Here is an 18,034-nt window from a genome sequence, read left to right on the forward strand (position 1 = left end):
CAGCTTCCAGCCACGATTACGCACTGAACGAGCCCTGCCAGCGTCTTACAGCCCCCTGCAATCCAACCATGCAGTGCCACGAGGTACCGCCAAGCAGAACACCCAGCGATTCGTGCACGAAAAGACAACCTGCCCTTGTAAATGGAGCCACCAGACTCAGACTTTGGCGGGGCACCACAAGGCACAATGACGACGGATGAGCCGGGGCAAACACGTACCCTCACCACCCAGCCGTTAGCATGAACCCCTAGGTCCCTAAAAGAAACTGCTGGCGAGCTTCAGCATGAGCTAGTTCTTGGCAAAAGCACGACTCTCCCACAAGACATTCGCGCTGATAGGTATTAGTGGACATTCCAGGCAACACCCGTGCCCCTTTTACCGAACGTTAGTCGACCTTCTCTCTTGTCATGACGACTTGACTACTTTCTCGGCGCTTTGCGGAAAGTGCACAAATCAGTACCTGATGGACGTGCGGGCTCAACCTTGTCGTTCAAACTTCTTTTCTTTTTTAATGCTTCTTTTGCCAGCGTTTTGCCCGAAAATAAGGCCGCTAACACCTTAGAGCTGAAATGCGTCAAACGAGACAAAGGAGAGAGCAATGCCAATATCCAGGTAGTTATCGAAACACTGGCTTCTTGCTTATTGGGCCGCCAGATTGGATGTGGCTTGCCGAACATAGCAAGCAACAACTTCCAACCACTCACTCAGGGTCAACTCAGTGTACGTACCCTGCTTGCGAACTGCTATTGCCTCATAACTTACAGGGGGCCGTTGTTTATTCTAGGTTTTCTTACGGATACATACGAGTCCAAATACCTATTATGCTGTGCTAAGATTACCTCCAACAACAGCCTCGTACTCAGAAACAACCTTGACGCCGCCTAGAAAAGAGGCGGTCAGGCCTTTTTACTCCTACAGTTGCTCGTGTTCTTGCGAGTCTGCCTGGCCGCCAGCTATCCGGAGCTCTCCTTTCGCACACCCCTCCCCCCTTGATCGCTAGGCTCAGCCCAGCTCAGCCCATTTCCCAGCTCTTTGGGTTGTGCACCCAGACTTTTGGGAGAGAGGGGGCCACATGGATGGGGCTCGGATCTGAGGTGAGATCTGCCATTCGCTGCCCTTGTTCAGAAGGAAGCAGCAACAAGAAAAAAGAAAAAAAAAAGAACTGTCGGTTCCCTGTCCGTGCCTGGATGGCGGCGATCAGCTATTTCTGAGCTGTCGCATTCTGTACTCTTGTTTCGTGCAGGTACACATCGTCCTCCGCGAGATGTATGCCAGCACCGACAACCGGTCGATTCTAGTCGCAACACTTACCGTCAAGTCGGTGAACCATTCCTGACGGCTCGTCAAAGGGGGTGTGCCAGGGCAAAGCGGCCGGAGGTCGGCGGCTCTCGTTGCACATTAGTTCTGACGATCAGCGGTCTATACGTCGTGGAGGCAGGAATTTTTGAGCCCTTTCTAGCTTTTACACTAAGCAAGATGAGCCCGCTCCGACAGGGCAAAATATCTACTAAAACATGACGATCTTCGACAAAACGATGTTACATGTTCCCTAAATCCGGGGAAGCTGAGAAGGAAACAAGAAAGCCAATAAGTTGACAACTGAGACAAAACCTACCACTGCCGTTTTCGCGGTAATTCTCATCCTAGGCATATTTTTTGAATTCTCAAACATCAAAGACGGCTGCGAAAGCACTCAGAGACCGGCGAATATGGCCAGTTGCCAGGGGGTTATCATCAACGGCCCAGAGGTTGCCCGATATTCTCGGTTTTATTTTCCCATGCCCCCGATGGTGCGAGAAGCCTTGGATTCGAATCCAGAGCATTGGCCGAAAGCGCCCCGCTGCAGGATGGATCTATTTGTAGAGATACATATCAAAGCCCCCTTGTCGCGCGCAAACCGACAGAGCCTTGTCTTGAGGTACTTCCCAGTCGGCTGTAAGCAGGGTGACCGCCGTCTTGTCAGGACCCCAGGCGACAAGAGCCTATATCTGCCCCCTGCTTTGATCTGAGACCCTGAGGCATGACTCCCTGAGACACGTCCTTGTTGGCCTCTCCTTTCGTTACTATCGACATCATGCTGAAGCCCGCTCAAGCCCTGTGAGCTCCTTGGCTCCAGCACGTACCGGTACTTCATCTGTGGAGACACGGTCTCTAGTGGTAATAAAAGCCAAAGCAGTCTTTCGAGCGGGGTTGTTTCGCTACTGAGGCTGATAACCAGTTAGATTACAGTACGGATGCTCCGTACCATGTCAGTTGGCTGATCCGGGCTGGCGGATGCCTACCAAACAAGAATAGCCCGCGTCATGCTGCGCACACAGGCAATTTGTGTCCTTTACGACCACCACTTTCAAGTCTTGGCCTAATCAGGATTACGCGAACAACATGCCACCGTTTCGATCTTTGGTGCAAAGGGCTTAGTGTAACTCGATTTTGGACGCCTCCTACTGGCTGCTCTCGAGCTGTGGCTTCCATCTCTCATGCTTATTGGTGCATTCTCGTTGGCATACGACGCCCTACGTCAACCATTTTCTGAATCCGGCTTGGATAGCTTGGTAACGAACTCGCACTCTCCCAGGATTTTGGCTGTTAAAAAAAGAAACATGATGGCTTGCGTCGGCGCACGCCACAAAGTGGGCTTCTGTGCAGTGACGCCTGAATGTCACTTGCGGAGCGCAGTGAAACAAGAGAGAGGCTCGAGGTTTTGAAATGATATCAGGACGGGAGAAATGTCAAAATGACGCGTTATTGTGGCAGGTGTCTCATGCAAGCCATCGCGTCTATTGGTTGGGCTCCATGTCTGGGAGTCTTCGACGGCAAGACGGTTACTGTTGTCGCCGCATTCGTTGGCTTGAGAACACATGTTATCAGCCCCCTGTCGCGTCCTGTCGATGTCTCTGCGGCGCTGTGTCCTGTCAGTTTGTCATGCCGCCGCGCGTCCCCTCTCTGCTACTGGGAATAGGAGGGTTTTGTGCTTAGGGCCTGGATTTACCAACAACACACAACGCACTATGAGGTCATCGGGCAAGCTTCCTTATTCCCTGGTCGCCCGAGTCCCACCCTTGGCACGCCAGGGGAAGGCAGTAGCTGGCAGTGGGCAGTCCGTCGCCTAGACCAACAGCAAGCCCCTGGTAGGAGGGAGCAACCCTAACACGGGATTTACCAGTAAGGCACGAATTACCGATTTGGAGTGGTCTAAGAAACAGAATCGAGTGCTGAAATGCACCGTACTACGTACTGGAGAGGAGATAGGAGGGGCGAAGTGATCGCCGAAGGACCAATACGCTACTGCTCGCGCCAGGTTGCTCGGGGGGAAGGGCTTAAAAGCATTGCCTAAAATTGCGCATGTCGTCATAAGGACTACTGGCAGGGCTCTAAAAGCAGAGGCCTTGAACAAGTACGTTCGGCTTGGTGACAATAACAAAGAACGTTGTGCTGTGTCGTGTCGTGTCGTGAGCACGTGCGCTAGTATGGCCTGGCCGATGATTTATTGGCTTAGAAGCAGACGTTTTATTTCTGGTTTATTAACTGGGACTCGAAGCTTGTTGTCGCCGCATGTCGTCGAAAATAGGGTATGTACATTTGCTTTCTGTACAACTACTTGACTCACAACTAACGAGGACAACGCATTATAGCGTACAGCGCACAGCGCCAAAATGTGCCCCTTGGAACCGCTATACATACCCCTGCGCCGAGGTCGTGGACTGACTACATGTTCCTTGGCACCTGCGCCGGCCTCTTGGCAGCGCAGCGCATTCCCTTGAGTCCTCCAGCACACCCCGCACCACATCTCGTATTCTACTTAATACGGAGTACTCCGGCCTCTTGTTATGGACTTTAGTGAACTGGTACACCTCTTCCCATCTTTGGCACCGTCCGAATCGTTTCGACATGTCGTACTGAAAATCCAGGATTGGGCTACTCATGGGTGTACCGCCACCAGATGAATGTACATGTACAACGTTGACAAGTCTCTTGTAGGAAAAGAGCCAACAGCAAATGACAGCGTCAATGACTCCGCTCCGGGCAAATCAGAGCCTCTGGTCAGCGGCGGCGTTAAACTCTGGTCTCCTCTTCCAGCGTCACCAAAAGTACTTTCCCTCTTACATACAGCAACCAGGTCTCGCCGTCTCCTTATGAAATGCACCACGCAACTCGGCTTTGAGATGCGGGGTTTGGGGCCGGCTTTGCTTGCAAACACACCCCGCTTATTGGAAACTTCCACAACCTCTTCTGGCATCCAGCATGCGACAAGTACCAATGCGGCCTGCATTGCGGTGCCTGGCATTATTATCGCCATTGGACGAAAATGACTTGGCCCAGAAAATCACCCCATCCAAGAAAAGACGCAAATGAGGCTGCGTGTTCTCCCATCCCAGGCTCTGTCCGCATGACACAAATCTGCACCAGGACGAATAGATACCCCGAACCCTCCGGCGATCCAACGCACTCGCCCCCCAAACCGTCCGAACTTGGCAGATCTCGTTACGCAGTAATTCATGTACTTTTTGTCATGCATCACGACAAAAGGGAAACAACTTGCCGTGTTACGCATAACTCGGCGGCGCCCGGACATGTGTTGTCGCGGGGCAGCGCCGAGCCTGCTGCATAACGGCGGCCTGAAGCAACCCGGGCTCGTGCCAGCATATGGCCAGTGGCCAATTCTCCTCCACGTTTCTGGCAGAGTCTAACGCCAAAAAAAAGCGACTCTCTGCTACTCTTGTCACTATGTACTCATGTCAGTCTTCCTTTGCGGGCTTTTAATTACCAAGGGTTTCGGGTCCGGAAACGACAATGCCGCCTTCCCCTTTCGAGACCGTGACAGAAATCGATCTGTTGGACTGTTCCACATGGTCCCGTCCAAGTACTGATGAAACAAGCATCCCTACCGATAACTCCTGTGAACACGCTGTCCCCCTGTACCTTGCCAGCTGGCCAGCCTTCCTCTTTCGCTCTGGTATTCAATGCAATTTGGCCGTTCGTCTTGACCTTCCAGAAGTTCCTGGACCTTTTGGGAGTGGGGGGAGCGCCGTCCTTACTCAGACGGGTGTCAATGCGAGGGGAGCAGCGAGCCAGAATAGCGGCGGTTACAAGTTCCCAGTTCCCGAGCGGGCCGGTCGGTTGTCTCTGTGCACGATTGACTCGTCCAAAAGCTCGGTCCCGGACGCCCATGTGTAAGTGGCGAGCTGTGGTTGCGAGCTGTGCAACCGTCCCGAGACAATAAGGGCCGGCATCCTGAATTTGGAATTTGGAAGGGGGAAAGGAAGACGACAAAGTTGTGCATCATCTTGTAATACGCCTGCACGGAGCCGCCTCGAGCCCCGTCTGACTCTGTGCTGTGCAGCGCGCCTGGCAGCCTGCATGAGCATCGCGCAGGTCAGCCTTGGCGCCTTGTGCCTGAACTGTCTGGGCGACTTGTTCCACACACTTTGTCTGCAAGCTTAATATTGCGTTACTGCTGAATTCTATCACGGAACGACTGTATTCTCGCGAGAGCGCATCGGACCAATATGCAGTCTATGACAGAGTACGCGTACCACAACAGCATTACTCGGTACGGGTATAGAAACTGTTACCGGCACTACGAGCATGTACGGTCGCGCAAACTCCAGTAGCTAGCTAGACTGGGATTCCGTCCAGTATTCGCTGCAGGCTACGATGGCGTCTTGTGGTACGCAGGCTGATGCTTCCTCTCTCCTCTCCTCTCCTCTCCTCTCCTCTCCTCTCCTTTCCTCCCCGTCCTCACCCTTCCCGCCCAGCCTAAATACCTATCCTCATGCACACAGCCCTTTGACACACCCCTCTTTTCTCGCACCCGCCAACCTCAAGAACAAGTACCCTGTCGTCATTGCGCGACCGATGCATCCGTACCAAAACCAAGCCTCCCGAAAAGAGAAGAGGAGAGGAAAACGGCTACACGCTGCCAAGACGAGCCAGCGACCAGTCGTTCTTGCGGAGCCTCCCATGCTGCCTGCACGGTGGTGCGTCGTCACCTACATACATAGCGTCATGTCGCCTTGCCCGAGCCTGAGTTGTCGTCGTTGGCCATGGAGGGAAGGGTTCAGCCAGCCAGGCAGTCCAAAGCAGCGGTAAAGCAAACAAGCGGCATCGGGGTCACATTGCCATTTTTCTTCACAGGTCCCTCCATCACAGGCCCAATCAGCTTGCTGCATCGCCCGTCGACGGGCTTCACCGCAATATTGAAGCTTCAAGGAGGGTGACCAGAAGCGTTGTCCGACGGCCAGCCGTGTCGTGCTCTCGCTGCCAAGGTCGACTAACGAATAACTATCAAGAAAGCAAATAAAAACGCGGGGCACCAGAGCCCTCCAGCCTCCAGCCCCTCCAGGTCTCCAGGTCTCCAGGTCTCCAGCTCCAAGGCTGCTCGCGTGGACAGCTCTTGTCCTGACCACGGTACCCCAGATTCCCAGCACCAGACAATGCAGCGCTACTGTATGGTTATACTACCTTGCGCACCTCCCATGCAAGCCCCTCACGCAACAAGATGCAGCAAGACTTGGTTCGCATGTACGAAGTACGATTTGAAGGGGGGGCGTGCACCCAGCAAGCAATGACTGACTGGTTCCTCTATATTGCCGAGAAAGTAGGGTAGGGCCAAGCCCAGCGCATCCAATCGTCCCAGTTGATGCCGTAATAACTTTTGCGTTTCTAATATGTGGTGCCACCTCTGTTCTAATCTCGGAAACTGGTGCACAAGATCAAACGAGAGGCTGTTCCTGATTCCGAGGGGTGGCAAATTGGTGGTGGCTCATATGTATCAAAAAGCTTTCATCATGACACGCCTTGACTTGTGATACGGCCATTGCTGAAGAAGGGGAAGATAACTAAGGCCACACACTCATGTATACGAAACACGAAACAAGGCCCGCGGGCGCATCGTGCGATGAGCACTTTTGATCAAGTGATTTTCTTCAGCATCCAAACAAAGGAAGGAGACCAAGCAGGCGTGGAGTACACACCTGGTACACTCTACTTGTAATCCTTCCGGATACGGAGAAGAGAAACGATGGGCGTTTTTCGTCAACAAACCCCCTGGTCTCTGGTCTCGGTGGCGCCGGCCGCGCGCTGTCAATGCCGACGAAACAGCGTCATCTTACAGATTACTGTGTCGAGGAAAACAAAAAGGATGAGCGCCTTCAATCATGCCACTTATTCCATGGGAGCGCTATGCATAGCCCATTGGGATGCAGCCCCCTTTCCGAAACTGTGTCTCTCCTTTTTGCTTTGGCAGCAATCACTACCGAGTACGATGACGGTCAGGAGAGGGAGGAAGTAGCCCGTCCCCCGCAGGCACGCATAATAACTATATCCGTCGCCTTTGATTACGCTGTCCCTACGGGATAACCCAACTAACTAGTTGGACAGCCTGTTTTTTTTTTTTTCAAATATCAAACAGGTAATAGTTACTGCGCGTTCTTTTTCCGCCAGGACAAGACATGGGCCCGGAGACTGGGATTGGTTCGCTCCTGGACAAGTATTGGTCACCAGGACATGCACGGCCTCGCTGGTGCGTTTTTGGTGGCGTGGCCCGTTTTGCCAAAGCAGGCCAGCCAAAAGGAAAGAGCAAGAAAAAAGGGGGGTTAGTTGGTACAGGTCTCCCTCTCTCTGTGTCCGGACTTTTTGTCTTACTCTCTGGTTTGGTTTGCCCACTGCCACTCACACGTGGCCCGCATCGCAGCTCCCGGGGGAGGAGAGAGAGAGAGTGTGTGTGTGACTCTTTGGAGGGAACCTCGTTGTCCTCGTCCTCGTCCTCGTTATTCCCACAGCGGAACTTTTTGTTCTTTGACGTGTCCCACCGTTGCTCAGTTTGGACTTGATTTTCTAGAAGGAGACGACTGTCATTTCTGACACTTCTGCCTCGGTCTTACTCGGGGGCGGAGAGCCTGCCATCCAACCCCTCCGCCCACGGGTATGCCCGTTTCCTAGCGCCCACGGCTCTCCTCATCCGTTAGCTCTATTCCCTTGGTGGCTTGAGTTGTTGTCATCGGGCTGAAGCTCGAAGGAAGCACCCGCGTGACGATGTTTCTCGAGTCTTATCCGGGCTAACTAACGATCGAGAAGACTCGCTTGCGCGATTGCCATGGTATTCGGACCAGCAGCGGCATCTCGCAGACGGCGTAGAGCGAGCCGTGGCAAAGGGTGCTTTTCCAGCTCACAAGTCCTCGGTGACCAGTCGCATCCTGTCGAAGGATTGCAAGCAAGCAAATCTACCCAATGCATGCATGTATGCGCTGCATCATCACCATCGTCATCATCACCATCATCACCATCATCACCATCATCACCATCATCACCATCATCACCATCATCACCATCATATATCATAATCGTCTTTCCCCCCTCCTTACCACGGACAAGGGGTGGTATTCGCAGCTGAAAAAGGCCCTGTGAGCAAGCGCCATCGACATGGACCAGGACCTGTTTTGAGCCTTATCGCCGTTTCCACCTCCACCGAGAAATGCACGTCGGATATTTTCTTCTTGTTTTGTTTTCGGCCTCAGCTCTTTTGACGAAATGATACAAACCGGCCGGGGAGGGGGGGGGCTTGATTTAACCTACGTGGCCAGCCCATTGGGCACAAATGTGCCGTTTTCACAGTACCGTAGCCTCGGGCTCTGTCGTTTCCTCCCGCCCAGCAAGGACGCGATGGACCATCACGCCGCTTTCCTGCAGCCCAGGCCTTGCATCGTTTTGTCTTTGCTGCTCGTTCGTACAGTAGTAGTTATCAGCACGCAGCCCATGACGACAATGGGCCTCGAAAAGGGTCCCCTCCATGGCCTGGTGTTGCAGTGGAAAATCTGGCCGAGACATGTCCTTGTGTCTCTTTGCGTGCAGCAATAATATCTTTGCCTGCGATGACTATTGCATTGCATGTGCAAACTTCCCCGCATTTTAGACTGCATTCTCCTGCAATGTTACGCAGCACTATGTCTTTTCATTGACGCCGTTCTTCCTCTTTCTTCTTCTCCGTTTTCCACTCGGCGAGATATCAAGTCGACATGCACACGCCTCCCCGTTCTCCGCTGCCAACGCCATGTTCACTGGTGATAATGTCCGACAAGACGCGGGGTCAGGGTGCGTCGACGATGGCGTCGGATTCTCATGAACAGGGGGTAAACTCGGACCGGCGGATGCTGGAGCCGATCATTCTGGATATAGGATTTGTGCCAGCATGCCCTGGTCGGCGATGAGGTTACGGACATGGATCCAAGAACAGGCTGATGGCAGGGCTTTCGAAGACCAACTTCCGCACATTTGGCACGGAGTACGGAGCAGTAATTGCCGGTCTTTCCGCGCACGTCGGAAAAGACGCAAGACTCTCCGTAGCTGCATCGAAGACCCTGGCTTTAATTTATCGGCAAAAGGGCGCCGTCGGCGATATTCGCCATTCATCCATCAGGCCTCGTGTGCAGTTCCCCGGTCCTGCTACGGCGAAGACCAAACTGACGGAGCATCAAAGTCATCGTGTCGTTCTTTTCGAGCGATGACCTTGCACCCAATCCAACCGAAATGGGCTCATGCAGCCCGAGCCGATTGTGCGATGCACAAGTCGTTCCGCAGTACAGCGGCGCTCTAGGGTAGCCTGCATCGGTCAGGAACAAGGGTCGAGACTGACGTCTAATAAAGTAGGAATCTAGTGATGTTGGACTGCATGGATTGACTCAATCAAATGCATGGGCTGGTTTTTGTGCCAACTCGCAGGCAAGCTGGCGAGTTGTCTTGACTTGTACCGTTGCCTCACGTTTATGGATGGGATGGCTTAATCCGTGACTGGTCGTTGTTTCCGAAACCGCTGATCCAAGCAATAACACAGTAACGCCTTTATCTCTTGAAAGGAACAAGGACTAAGGAGGGGAAGCAGAAGTCGCGTGCTTCCCAAATCTCAAAAAAAGGTGAGACCGGAACCAAGCATCATGACGTTTTTTCTCCCACTGCACCATTTTTGCCAGCGCAGAAACCATGTGCGTCTTGCATCAGCCCCCCCCCCCCCTTCCCCCTCCCCCAAAGACGATGGCCACACCAAAAAGCATAAAGAAACTGAGAAAAGCGCACAAACAGGCCATCGAAAACATGGCGTGATGATTTGCCTTTTTTACTTCCTCTGCTAGCCTGTACGGCTTCAGCCGCCCGCGCAGCATTCGCCCAACCTCTTTCTGACAAGGGCCATGGGCTGGCTGGCTGGCTGCATGCTTGCATGTTTTTTTTTTTTAAAAGTTGATTCGACATTTTTGCACACCGTTCTCCCTGTATCCATTCCTTTTCCCACCCGGCGTTGATATCAAAGGGTGTATTGATAATGTAGGTAGGCAATGTGTATGCGGGCAGGGCTGAAGCCCATTTTTTCTGTCTTGGAACCAATTGTTGGACAGACCAAACGAAGGGAAAGCTCTTCATCTCTGACTACTGATACTCTCTCTTGTTTGTTTTTATTTTCTTCCCTTTGTACAACACATGCATGAAATATTTATCCCTCATGGCGCAGGGGGGGGGGGGGCAAGTCACATCCAGCGGCCGGAACCTCTGTTTTGGACGACTGGTCCTGGGTAAGCCGCCACTGGGATGCGGGCGCAGGTAGGTTCTGCTGTTGTTGTTTGCTTGGAGCATTTCGTCCAAGAGAGACAAAACACACAAAGAGAAGTGACGAGTTGCCTCGAAATCAATCACCCCGTCGTGAACAAGTCTTTTGCGTCCATCCACGCCCCTTGCTCTTCCTTCCTTGACACGCCTCTTGTTGTGTTTCTTTCTTGTGCAAAATATTACCAATCTACAGTTGTAACAGCAGAAAAAAGTACACACGTCACATTTCACTTGCATAGAAAACAACGTTTAGAGGCCAACGAACAACAAGCGTCACATTTTCCCTTTCTAGTACGGAACCAATGCCGACAAAAAAAACCTCGGTCAACCATTTTCTGTTTCTATTCTCCCTTTTCTCCTCTCCCCTCCTTGGTAATTCATTTTTCTCCGAAAAAAAAAAGGGTCATGCTGTGTAACGCGAGCTTTGTAAATCAAAATCTGCAGCTTCCCGTCCCAAGCAAATGCCCGCCGCCATTCTCAGCCTTGTGTCACCCTGTCGTGGTCTTCCTTTTCCCTCTTTGCTCCCCTCCCCTGACAGATTAATTCACGCAAAAAAACGTATTTGCCAAAATTTGAAAATACAAGACATTTTTTTTTTGGTTGTACCTTGGGAGGTGCGTTGCACAGCAGAAAGCGCATAACTAATCTTGCCGTGCATTCTCTTTCCCCCTCCCCCGCCCCAAAAACAACGTGTCATCCAACAAAGCCGTAAAAAAAAGACATTGATTCCAAAAGAAGGGGGTGGGGATAGCCAGCGTACCAGTCAGTCATCTGATCGATTGACAAGGAGGAAAAAAAAACAGAAATCGTCTATGCCGAGAGCGGCTGCTTGGCACGAATCTCGCGAATCGTATCGCGTGTTCTCGCATTGTCTTCAAAGCTCGCCTTGATCAGATCCACCACTTCATTTACCGTAAAGTAGAGACTGAGCTCGCTGTCGCACCAGAGGAACCGGACCTCCTTGAGGTTGCTCTGGAGTACCTCGCTCAGGTACTTGAGACGCAGCCAGTGGGGTGCGTACTGCGCCGTCGCCGGCACCTCTTCGCCGTCCGTGGGCGGCGGCGTCGACGTGTCGCCGAGCTTGCTGGGCAGAAAGAGGTCGTCGAGCGCCGTCGCGGCCGATATGAGCCGCGCAATATTGTACGCCTCGTCCTGGCCGATGGAGCTCAGCTCGAGCACGTCGTTGATGAGACGTGTCGCCATTGTGTCCGCCAGCGAGCCAATCGCCTGCGACCAGACGGACCGGGCGAGAATCGGCTCCCAGGTGCTGGCCATGGTTCGTATGCGCGTCGTCCCGGCCTCCACGGCAGCATCCATCTCGTCCTGCTGCAGCAGGCTTTGCGAGTCGCCTAGCAGGTCTTGCAGTACGGTCCGCTGGATGCTCATTTCCGCCGCGTAGCTACGGTTGGCGAAGCTCTGCAACGTCTTGATGTCGTTGTCGAGGCGAAGCATGGCCTTTGCTCGGGGTGTCACATCTTCCCGCTCCTTCCAGTCCACGCTGTATTCGCCGAGCTTTTCGGCCAGATACATCGCGTCGTTGTACAAGTACCTGCTGCTGTTAGTAGAGCTCCTCTATGCATATAGCGCAATCTTACATATTGCCGCCCATAACAAGCGAGTAATAATGAGGCGAAATTGCCCTGAATAATGCTAGAGCAAGGGTTGGCAGGCCAAAGAGACCAGCGTCTGTTCCGGCCACCAGGCTATATTCTCCCCCCTCCTTTGTTAGAGCCATGCCATCTTCCAATATTGAAAAGACGAGCTGCAACACTGGTTCTGGCATGGATGATATGCTATAGGTTTCTTTGAGAATGAGTTCGCGCGTCTCATCAGCCTGTGGCCTCGGCCTAGGGGCAGCTTTGGCCGGTGTTGCTTTGGAGGCTTGGGCTGGCTCAGGCGTGGTAGCTTCCTGGTTGTCCTCTGCGATCTCCCCCCAACTAGCCCAGGCGTCCGCACCATCGTCATCTTGCATCGGCGTGTCTTCGGTTTCTTGAGCCACCTCGGCGGATGGTTCCTCTTCGTTCCAAGCATCGCCCCAGTCTTCGTTCCAATCGGAAGTATCCGCTGCGGCGCCAGCGCCTGTGGTAGCAAGCTCCTTGCCCTCTGCAACAGTAACCATGTGCTTTTCGATCTTCTCAACCTTCTTGGGCTCTCCGATACCGCCGGCAAGCCTGTTCCGCACACCGTCGAGCGCAGTATCTCGACACTTGTCAAGCCACGTCATGGGTGCCTTCTCAGCCCACGTAGAAATTCGGTCCAGGCCGGTATATCCGTTCTCGCTCAGCGTTGCGCAAAATTGTTGAGTTCGGTGGATGACGTGTTGGAACGTGTCCATATTTTGGAGCGACGAGGGAACAACTGTATTGAGCCAGTTGTCGATGAGTTTTGGTATCACGTCTCCAACCATTTGGGCAGAGAAGTTGGGTAATAAATCAGCCGGAAGCTTCTTTGCCACAAACAAAAAGATTGTCTCGAGGTCTGTAAGCAAGCTATCAATGGAGCGGTCCGTTGGCCCGGAGAAGCTGAGCTCGTCGGCCGTGGTAGAAATACTTCGGAATGAGGTGGCATGGCGGTCCATACGCGGAGATAGAATACTCGTGTCGAGATTGTGCCAAAGCTGCTCCAACCGCTCGTCGACCTCCTTATATGCCTTGAGCCCAATGGCTGCATCAGCAAGGGTCATTTTGCCGTCCTCAGACATGTCGCGAATTGTAATTTTGCAGGCGTCAACGTCAATGTTGACCATGGACTTCCATATTTGATTGAAAACTTGGTAGGCCGCCGACTTGAGCTCGACAGCATGAACATCGAGAAGTCGCATGACGCGACTTGAACGCGCTGCATTCACATTGTCCAAGGCCGCCCACGACTCTTCCAGAAAGCGCAGAGATTCTAGGACGCGCTTCTCGCCAAGCGCCTGCTCGGCTTGGTTTTGCAAGTCATTGACTCTCTTAAGGCTGCGCAGGACTTCGTGTAATTGCTGGCTATATTGGACCTCGCGATTTATAAATGCTACCTTTTCTTCGGCGTCGAGGATAGCTTCACCTGAAACGTCAGGCGCCTCAGATTGGCGGGTGATTTCGTTTGCCATGGTCTTGGAGCGGATGATGTCTTCCTGCAGCGATTTTGCATTCCTGGCCCAGAGGCTGACGTCGTCTTTTGTTTCCTCGTTTATTTGATGTATCTCGGCCTATGAATTGGTCAGCATGTGCTGCACTTGGCGGCAAGCGGCGGAGACAAACTTCAAGTTCTACCCTCGCCTGGTTCAGGCTGTCAATGGCGGGCTGGAGGTCGGTGCCTGAGACGGGCGGCAGGGTATCGGCATCTTCAGGAAAGCGACCATTTATGGCAAATGCCATGATGGCATCACCAATCTTGACCGGGTCCATGGTGGCAGCCATGTTGCCGTGTCGGTTTGGCAAGAGATGTATTCAAGGAGCCCTCTAGGAGCTCCGAGACGCCAGTGACTGTCGCCTAGCCCGGCTGTCCCCAGAGTTTGTAGTTCCTCTCGCGTCAATTATGAATTTTGTGCGCATGGCAAGAAGCTCGATTGATGGCTATGTCGCGTGGCAGGGGGCTGGTCGTCGGTCGGTATTAGTCGGCATGTGCAATGTGTTAATTTCAGGACAGCTTGTGAGGTCATCCAGCGGCCTAACAAGGAGCAATGCCTGATTGCGTTTAGCGCCGTTTTGGGTGGTGGCACTGCTGCACCCCACCTTCCACTTCAGTTGGAATAATTCATGGCCATGCGGTGCAGCCTGTACTTGACTCACACACCTCACGCGCAGTAGAAATACTGCTCTCGACGGTATTGGTCGCCGAAAGACGCAAGGAAGATACTGAAAGACGTCTTGGTAAGTTGTCGCTCTTCTGCGCAGTGCCGTTCCCGCTGGAGTCACGCCGATTGCTACCCCGCCATGCGCCCGCACAGGTTCTTCATGCCAAAGAACAAGCCTCTAACTTTCCACTCTGCAGGATACCAACACGTGCAAGAGGTCAACTGTGACTCACAGATGCTACGAATCTACGAATAGAAATACACATATCAAATCCGCAGCTCTCGGTACACTTTGCCTGCTGGCTGCCCAGTGTAGACAGAACTAACATTGCCTACCCAGGTAGCATCCGCTGAGATGCCTTCCGAAAAGCGCCAGTCTGGGTTCCGGAAACTTCAAAGCTTCAAAACGGACTATGCGCCCTGCACCATTACCCAATATGTCTCTGAACGCAGTGGCATGCAAGTCGTCGTTGCCGACCGTCAAGGGCCCAAGGTCAACGGCTACTTTACTCTAGCCACCGAAATTCTCGACGACTCTGGTGCTCCCCATACACTCGAGCATCTCATCTTTCTCGGATCCAAGAGCTACCCCTACAAGGGACTTCTCGACAAGCTGTCTTCGCGCGCATACTCTGGCACCAACGCATGGACTGCCACCGACCACACTGCTTACACACTCGAAACTGCAGGCTGGGAAGGCTTCTCACAAATCCTGCCGCTGTACCTCGAACATGTCCTGCTGCCCACCCTGACCGATGAGGGTGTTGTCACAGAGGTCTGGCATATTGATGGCGAGGGCAATGATGCTGGTGTCGTTTACTCGGAGATGCAGAGCGTCGAGAACAATGGTCCTGAAATCATGGACCTCAAGGCGCGTCGTCTCCTCTACAACAAGAACATTGGCTTCCGATATGAGACTGGCGGTATGCCCGGTGCCCTGCGGGTTCTCACGGCCGACCGAATCCGCGAATTCCACAAGGAAATGTACCAACCCCGTAACCTCTGCGTCGTAATTGTTGGTGAGGCGGACCACGATGACCTCCTTCAGAAACTGAATGATTTTGAAGAAAGCATCATCTCTGATATCCCTGCCCTGAACACGCCATTCAAGAGGTAAGGCTAACCATCCAAATCGGCGCGATCCCTACTAACAAGCGATAGACCCTGGGTCGACTCGGAGCAGCCAGAGGGATTGACAGAGACAATTGTGACCACCGCCGAATTTCCTGACGACGATGAATCAACCGGCGAGATTCTCGTTGGTTTCTTTGGCCCCAACTGTGTCGACCTCATTGCCACATCTGCTCTGAACATTGTTTTGACTTATCTCTGCGGTTCCTCCGTCTCGGTACTCGAGAACATCATGGTGGAAAAGGAAGAACTGGCCAGCTCTGTATCTCACTGGTGGGATTCTCGTCCCAACTCCGTCATCTGGCTGCAGCCCACTGGTGTCGAAGCGGACAAGCTCGAATCTGTAGAGAAGCGCCTGTTTGAGATTCTCAAGGACGTCGCTGCGAAGCCTCTGGATATGGACTACATGTCCGAGTGCATCAAGAGAGAGAAGCGACAGGTCAAGTACCATGCTGAGAACTCAGAGTCATTCTTCTCCACCAACATCATCACCGACTACCTTTTTGGTAAGCGCGACGGCTCTACGCTCAGGGATCTCGAGAGCCTGCACGAGTACGCCGCTTTGGAGAAGTGGACAGACCAGAACTGGCGCGACTTTATTAGCAAATGGTTCATTGACGCTCATCACGTCTCCATTCTGGGGAAACCCTCCTCTAAGCTCGCTGAAAAGGCTAAGAAGGCCGAGGAGGAGCGTGTCGCAAAGCGCAAGGCCGATCTCGGCAAGGAGGGGCTGGAGAACCTGGCCAAGAAGCTTAAGGACGCCCAGGAAAAGAATGACCAGCCTATTCCACCCGAAGTCTTGGACCAGTTTGATGTTCCTGGCACCGAGTCCATCCACTTCATCGAGTCCGACACAGCTCGCGCTGGCAAGGCCAAGGCTATTGGTCTGGGAACTGGCGCGACGCAAGGCGCCATCGATGCCGCCCAAGCCAGCAAGCTGCCTCTGTTCATCCAGTTCGAGGACGTGCCCACCAACTTTGTCCACATCACAATTCATCTTGGCACGTCCAAGGTGCCGGTCGAGCTGAAACCTTTGATGCCCATCTTCTCCGACAATTTCTTCAACACCCACATCATGCGCGATGACAAGCTCGTCAACTTTGAGCAAGTCGTCATGGAGCTAGAGCGAGACAGCGTCGGCTACGGAATCGGCTCCGCACGCTTACTCGGCGACCCCGAGGGCCTCGTCATTCAGTTCCAGATTGAGCCCGACAAGTACGCGGCCGCCGTAGAGTGGATCCGGACCATGATGTTCAACTCCGTCTTTGACCCTCAGAGGCTCAAGGCCGCCGTTTCAAAGGCTCTCGCTGACATCCCCGAGTCCAAGCGCAATGGCCAGGGCATGGCTGCCGAGATTGACGCTGCCATCCACCTGGACCACTCGAGCGTGACCGTCGCCAAGCGCATCCTGGTGCGTGCCGTCTACCTGAAGCGCCTCAAGAAGCTCCTCAAGAGCGACCCCGCCAAGGTCGTGTCGTGGTTCAACACAATCCGTGCCTCGCTCTTCACCTTCGAGAACCTACGCTTCCTCGTCGCCGCACGAATCTCCATGCTGCCCGAGCCCGTCGCGACCTGGGACAAGCTCGCCTCCGCCCTCGGTAGCGAGGTCAAGGACATGATCCCCGTGCCGGCGCTGTCAGCGCTCCTCAACGACGAAGGCCGGGCGCCCGGCTCTGTCGGCACCACCATTGTGCCCATGGCCTCGCTGGACGGCTCCTTTAGCGTGAGCACGGCCGTCGGCCTGTCATCGTACGCCGACCCGCGTCTGGCCGCCGTCATGGTCGCCATTAGCTACCTGGAGCAGGTCGAGGGCCCGCTGTGGGTGGCCGTCCGCGGCGCGGGCTACGCCTACGGCACCCACTTTTCGCGTAGCATCGACGCCGGCGTGCTGTGCTACCGCGTGTACCGCTCGCCCGACGCCGCCAAGGCCATTGCCGCCTCGCGCGAGGCTATTCGCAAAATCGCTGACGGCGACGTTCCCATTGACAAGCACCTGCTCGAGGGCAGCGTCTCCCAAATCGTCGTCACCTTTGCTGACGAGCAATCAACCATGCCGAGCGCCGCGCAGCAAAACTACGTGCAGGGCGTCGTGCGCGGCCTGCCCAAGGACTGGAGCAAGGAGATTCTGCGTCGCGTGCGCGCCGTCACAGAGGAGGAGATTCGGGCGGCCATGACGGATATCATCCTTCCGTGCTTTGCGCCGGGTAAGAGCAACGTAACCATTACCTGCGCCAAGATTATGACCGAGGTATGTACCCAAAGAGGGTCGCAGAACTCCGAAGAAGGGAATCGAACTAACGAGTTGCAACAGAACATGGAAACGTCCATGAAGGCCATGGGATACAAGGTGCAAACACGGGAACTCAGCGATTTCCACGATGATTACGGGCTCGAGGCGCCGGAAGGCGAGGACGAGGACGACGATGATGAGGACGATGACGAGAATGACGAGGACGAGGACGAGGACGATGACGAGGATGACGAGGAAGAGTCGGATGAGGAGTAGGTTTACTATAGATGGAAAAGTAAATG

General features: G+C 53.7%; 3 protein-coding genes across 3 annotated transcripts; 1 reads left to right on the forward strand and 2 right to left on the reverse strand.

The window, feature by feature from the left end:
- Nucleotides 1–558: 558 nt before the first annotated feature.
- Nucleotides 559–2,479, reverse strand: CCM_07898 (uncharacterized protein; the record flags this gene model as incomplete). Its single annotated transcript, XM_006673038.1, has 9 exons — nucleotides 559–638; nucleotides 705–740; nucleotides 1,312–1,404; nucleotides 1,616–1,643; nucleotides 1,671–1,853; nucleotides 1,899–1,982; nucleotides 2,124–2,198; nucleotides 2,283–2,359; nucleotides 2,446–2,479. 9 exons carry the CDS (start codon nucleotides 2,477–2,479, stop codon nucleotides 559–561), a joined length of 690 nt encoding a protein of 229 aa, XP_006673101.1.
- An 8,924-nt stretch (nucleotides 2,480–11,403) lies between these two features.
- CCM_07899 (uncharacterized protein) lies at nucleotides 11,404–13,994 on the reverse strand (the record flags this gene model as incomplete). Its single annotated transcript, XM_006673039.1, has 3 exons — nucleotides 11,404–12,142; nucleotides 12,189–13,783; nucleotides 13,836–13,994. The coding sequence occupies 3 exons, from the start codon at nucleotides 13,992–13,994 to the stop codon at nucleotides 11,404–11,406; spliced, it is 2,493 nt and encodes an 830-aa protein (XP_006673102.1).
- A 732-nt stretch (nucleotides 13,995–14,726) lies between these two features.
- CCM_07900 (zinc metalloprotease, putative) lies at nucleotides 14,727–18,008 on the forward strand (the record flags this gene model as incomplete). Its single annotated transcript, XM_006673040.1, has 3 exons — nucleotides 14,727–15,484; nucleotides 15,533–17,750; nucleotides 17,814–18,008. The coding sequence occupies 3 exons, from the start codon at nucleotides 14,727–14,729 to the stop codon at nucleotides 18,006–18,008; spliced, it is 3,171 nt and encodes a 1,056-aa protein (XP_006673103.1).
- Nucleotides 18,009–18,034: the final 26 nt, after the last annotated feature.

The sequence above is a fragment of the Cordyceps militaris genome (assembly GCF_000225605.1).
Source record: "Cordyceps militaris CM01 unplaced genomic scaffold CCM_S00006, whole genome shotgun sequence".
NCBI lineage: Eukaryota > Fungi > Ascomycota > Sordariomycetes > Hypocreales > Cordycipitaceae > Cordyceps > Cordyceps militaris.